Source organism: Eucalyptus grandis, chromosome 3 (assembly GCF_016545825.1).
Source record: "Eucalyptus grandis isolate ANBG69807.140 chromosome 3, ASM1654582v1, whole genome shotgun sequence".
Lineage (NCBI taxonomy): Eukaryota > Viridiplantae > Streptophyta > Magnoliopsida > Myrtales > Myrtaceae > Eucalyptus > Eucalyptus grandis.
The window spans coordinates 49,078,900-49,083,918 of record NC_052614.1 but is presented as its reverse complement, the minus strand read 5'-3'; the positions used below and the strand labels follow the sequence as shown (position 1 = coordinate 49,083,918).

General features: G+C 40.0%; 1 protein-coding gene across 1 annotated transcript; it reads right to left on the bottom strand.

Annotated features, from left to right (window-relative positions):
- Positions 1-3,913: 3,913 nt before the first annotated feature.
- LOC120291913 (glycine-rich cell wall structural protein 1-like) lies at positions 3,914-4,330 on the bottom strand. The gene has a single exon (XM_039309719.1). It carries the CDS (start codon positions 4,328-4,330, stop codon positions 3,914-3,916), a length of 417 nt encoding a protein of 138 aa, XP_039165653.1.
- Positions 4,331-5,019: the final 689 nt, after the last annotated feature.

The following is a 5,019-nucleotide window of genomic DNA, read 5'->3' as shown; positions in this document are numbered from 1 at the left end:
GACTGTGCTTCTTCATGCTTCCTCATAATTTTTTTTTAAAAAAAAAATCATTTTTTGAAGCCATTTCCAAAAGCATGCATTAGCCCTGTTTAATTTTCTGACTCATTTACTTCATGTTTCAGAGCATTACTTTTTCTTTCTGATGAGAAGGCATCTGAAAAAGGCACACCAGATTGCAATTGGTCCAATTGTCAAGGACACATTTCTAAGAGTTAATGTGATAGATTGGAGGCATGACAGATTTTGGGGCAAAAGCGGATAGGGACAATTCAAAGACATCAATTGCCGAGGCAATCCCATTGTAGATGAATCCTTGAATGAATGCTTAAAACCATTTTGCAGTGTGGAAAACTGTTTGTTTTGGAGTTGATAATTTTTCATGCCTAAAGCTGTTGAGCTCTTTTAAGAAAAAAAACAAAAAAGAGACTTTGCATGATGACTTTTAGCCACCAATTCCATTAAGGAACATCAAGATGGACTAATTTAATGAATGATGTGGAATTGGTTGAGCATACTAAATGAGACGAGTCGGAATGATGAAAGGCAAACCTTATCCTATACACAGTCCCCTACTCATGCACTTGTGAGATGAGTGTAGGAAGGTTCATATACACAAGGTAAAGAGTTCTCTCGCAAAAGGTACGGCAACCGAAATGATGAGAGGCAATTCATTTCTTTATCCCAAACACTATATGTGATCCATTGCTTAACCATTTTGAGCCCATACACTTACGGATATTCTTTTCAAATTACCTCTGTCAAGAATCACCCCACATCAGGGCAACTAAGAGATCAAATGGCATCATGAGGTGAGGAAAATGAATTGAAATTTTCTTGCTTTCACTTACATCAATCTTTAAGTAGTGCTATTACATTGAAATCATGCATTAATTTAAATGCCTTAGGATGACGAAGAGCATTTCTTTCTCTATCATATACACTTATATCCTTTGCATAGCCCACTTGAGCCTGCAATTTTCATTTCTTTAAACCCAGTTGGTGATCATCCCCCACACTGGGGCAAGGCAAAAGACAGATGAAGACTCTTGAAAAGTTCAAGTGTCATTCAAAGTGTAATTTGCTTGACGCATGCATTATGCGCAAGAATTGAATTCAAAATAGAATTGATGCCCATGAAAAGAAGTGAAGAAAAAGTGCATGAGAACTAGGGGCATGAAAAAGCGGTGTGCCTGGTAAAAGCAAGGCCAATGCCCATAGATGAAAAAAGGAGTCAGAATAGGTGACTTTCAATTACAAGAATTGAATCCCAATGGAGCAATAGTCAAAGAACTCAAATGCCGAGTTTCTACAATCAATGGGGGACTTCATGAAGACAATCCCCGATGGTGAAAAAGAAAACTGGTGGCAATGCCAAGATGATCATCAACTCACACCTTTTACACACATTTTGAGCCTAATAATCCTTTCATTTCTCAACCCATGAACCCAACCTACGTTACGTCCCTTACAAAGTCTCTTCAGATTAGGGCATTTGAATTAACGTAGGAGTTCATATGTTTATAAGCATCGCTCGAAGAAGTGCGAGCAAGATTATTTATTTTTCATTTTGCAGGGTTCTTGACTTGTAAACCCGGAGATGATTACAAGACTGTTTATTCAATAGCCTTGACTCAAAGAGTCCCTTTGTTAAGCCGTTGACCAAGCCCACATTATGGCCCCTATTAAAGACCTCTCAAATTGGTAAGATCGTACCGCTTGCGAGAATACTTGAACCCTTGTTCGTATGATGATAGTGAGACAGAGTGATTTTCATAAAATAGCCATTCTAAATGAGAGTGAGTGAAAGTCATTTCTAATTGAAAGTCTCTCATTTAGTATTTTTAATAAATCCATGTCATGAGTGAAAGTTGTCTTGAATGATAATTCTCTCTAGTAGAAATTTGGGTGATGCAAAAGTCATTATGCATGAATCTTCATTAAATTGATAAAAGCTTCAGTAGATTTTGAAGTATGCCTTCCTGAATAGCCTTAATTGCCTATTTCATTGGCAAAAGCATTTTTGCTCTAATCATGTCTGACAGATAATGTTTTCTCAAAGACCCAAGAGCTCATGATATTAGGAGATGAAAAACCATCATGAACATTCAAGGTGCATCCTTGATGTTCCAAAATTTATTTCTACCGGGAGATGAGAGGCCTCCACAGGATATCTAAGTTCCAGAAGACATATCCCCAAGAATCAGAGATATCATCAGGTAAGTATATCTCTACACATTCTCGACACTTGACTCGATCAAGCGATGTCCATTTATATTGACTTGGTGTGCTTTCGTAGCCCAGGGCCCATCTTTATCGACTCGGTGTGCTTTCGTAGCCCAATGTACATTTATATTGACTTGGTGTGCTTTCGTAGCCCAGGGCCCCCTTTCATCCACTTGGCGTGCTTTTGTAGCCCGATGTTCCCTATATTGACCTGGCGTGCTTTCGTAGCCCAGAGTCCATTTTACCGAACCGGCGTGCTTCCGTAGCCCGGATTTCTTTTATCGACATGGCGTGCTTTTTGTAGCCTAGAGTCCCTTTTAATCGACACTCGATTGAGTTGTCCCCCAAAGATTTTCCTCCAGATTCAATCTGATTAATGCGACCAAAGAATGGTTCGGGTCCTGGTCAGTTGATCCCTGTTGCAAGGCTAGGCGACCGAAGAATGGTTCGAGTCCTAGCCAAGCAAAATCCTCGTTTATGCGACCGTAGAATGGTACGGGTCCTAGACAAAACCTATTTCCCTATTCAGGCGACCGTAGAATGGTACGGGTCCTAGACAACCTCAGTTCAGGTGACCGTAGAATGGTACGGGTCCTGGAAAACAAATCCTCATTTAGGCGACCGTAGAATGGTACGGGTCCTGGAAAATCATTTTTTTTTCGTTTAGGCGACTATAGAATGGTATGGGTCCTGGGAAGGCAGTCACTTTGCAAAGTCATGTTATTATTCTGGGCGACCGTAGAATGGTACGGGTCCTGGACATGTAACACTAATCTATCTTGAGTTACTCTACCATCCTCGAAGGTAAGTAATTCCAGGTAAGTTCCTTTATCATTTGCATTAGCATTTTCATGCATCATATAAATTTCATTTCAAAATGGGAGTCATTTTCCAAAAAAAAAAAAAAACAACAAAAAACAACAAAAAACAAAAACAAAAAGTCATTTAATGCATGTGCATAATTAAAATTAGGTCTCAATTTGTCTTTGAACGCAACCTCTACGAGCTCACCTTCAAAGAGGGGCAGCTGTTGACACCTAATTTTGGAAAAATAAAATTGCATTTTGAACAAATAAAAAGAAAGATGAAAATGGGGGAAATTGATTTGATTGAAGTATGCAAGGAAATATGGAATTCCGACGGATGTCCGGGTTTTGTTAAATGTAGCAACAATTTTAAAATCAAGGGAACAAATGGCAAGGATTTTGATAAAATGGAAGGAATCGATGCAAAATCGAGCTGATTGCAAAATCATGCTCCGATTTGCATCCATGATTTAATGCAACAGAAGATGGAAGTTTAAAATTTGCCATAGAAAGCGGCCGATCGGAACCACTATAAAAAGGAGTTGACCTGCACAGTATTCGAGAGGGGGAATTCGAAATTTTGGAGAGTAAAGTATGTGTGGAATTTTTGGGGCTTGCTCCTTCGATTGATTGGAGTTGAAAATTCAAGAGGAAAAGAAAGAATTCGTTTGTTCGTGAAAGAAAAAGTCAAAAGAGTGATGCAAAGAGTGGGACATGAGGGGACGTGAGAGAGAAGAGGGAAAAAAAAAAAACAATTGACAAGACCCCTACTGTTCATCTTCTCCAGGAGTTCTTTTGCTGCTCTGTCGGTTCTTGCATCTTCGGTCTCTGGAATACGCCGCCGGCCTCCGAGCAGTAGCGACGCACCTGCCTTCGGCCTCTGCTCAACCCGAAGCCCGCTCGCTGCTGTGCCACCACGAGCACTGTCGCCGCGCCTTGCCGCCAACGTCGCACCAGCATTCCCTCGCGCCGGCCACCGCACCTCCGCGTCGCACCACCACGCCTCTACCATCACCACCGAAGCCCACCGCGACCTGTAGCCCAGCACCGTCGCCGGCGTGTCCGCCCGTTGCTCGAGATCCCACAGCCGAGCTCCGCACTGCAGCCGACGCTGCTGCCCAGCGACCCACGAACCCCGCACCGCAGCCGACGCCGCCGCCCAGCGACCCGCGACCTAGCTCCGTGACTCGCGACCCAGCCCCGACTCCGCCGCTTCCTTGAGTTGGAGCCCGCCGCCGTTCACTCGCAGCCGCTCCCCCGCCGGAGTTCCGACGACCGATCAAACGACCGCCCGGCGCCATTTCCCGTTGATTCCCTTAGGTAGTTTTTATTTTTTATTTTTTTAACTTTTTACTTTATTTTTCACTTTATTTATGGTTTAGTTTCTTTTACTCTTTTTATTTGTTATGTTATCTTTTTGTGTATTTCATTTGATAACATTTTTAGTTTAGTTATTTGATTTGTAATATTGGACGTTAATATCTATAATTTTTGTAGGCATTATCCGCAGGAATTTTATCCGAATTATTATAATTATTAATTTGATCCGAGAGACATTGGATCATTTTTTTAATTATTTTAATTGTTGGGCTTTTTAGTGGAATTTCAATTGTTAAATCATAATGATTATTTAATTTGGTTCGTAAGACTTCGGATCGGATTTGTAATTATTTTGATTTCTTTGTCGTGATAATTAGGGTTAGAATAATCATTAATTTGACCTGTGAGACAACAGGTTATTTTTTCGATTATTTTAATCTTTTATTTTGTTGATAGCTTAGATTTAATATTTATCTAATAATTACTTATCTTAAAAAAACTAAAAAAATAAGAAAATAAAAAAAAATCAAAATTCTGCATGAGCATATAGGTTTAGTAAATCAAACATATAGATTTAGTAAATTAGAATTTTCTTAGGATTACATTTTTAGGGTGGCATTTTTAGAAATAAGTTAGAGTCAGACCTAAATTAATTTTTTAGATAATGTTC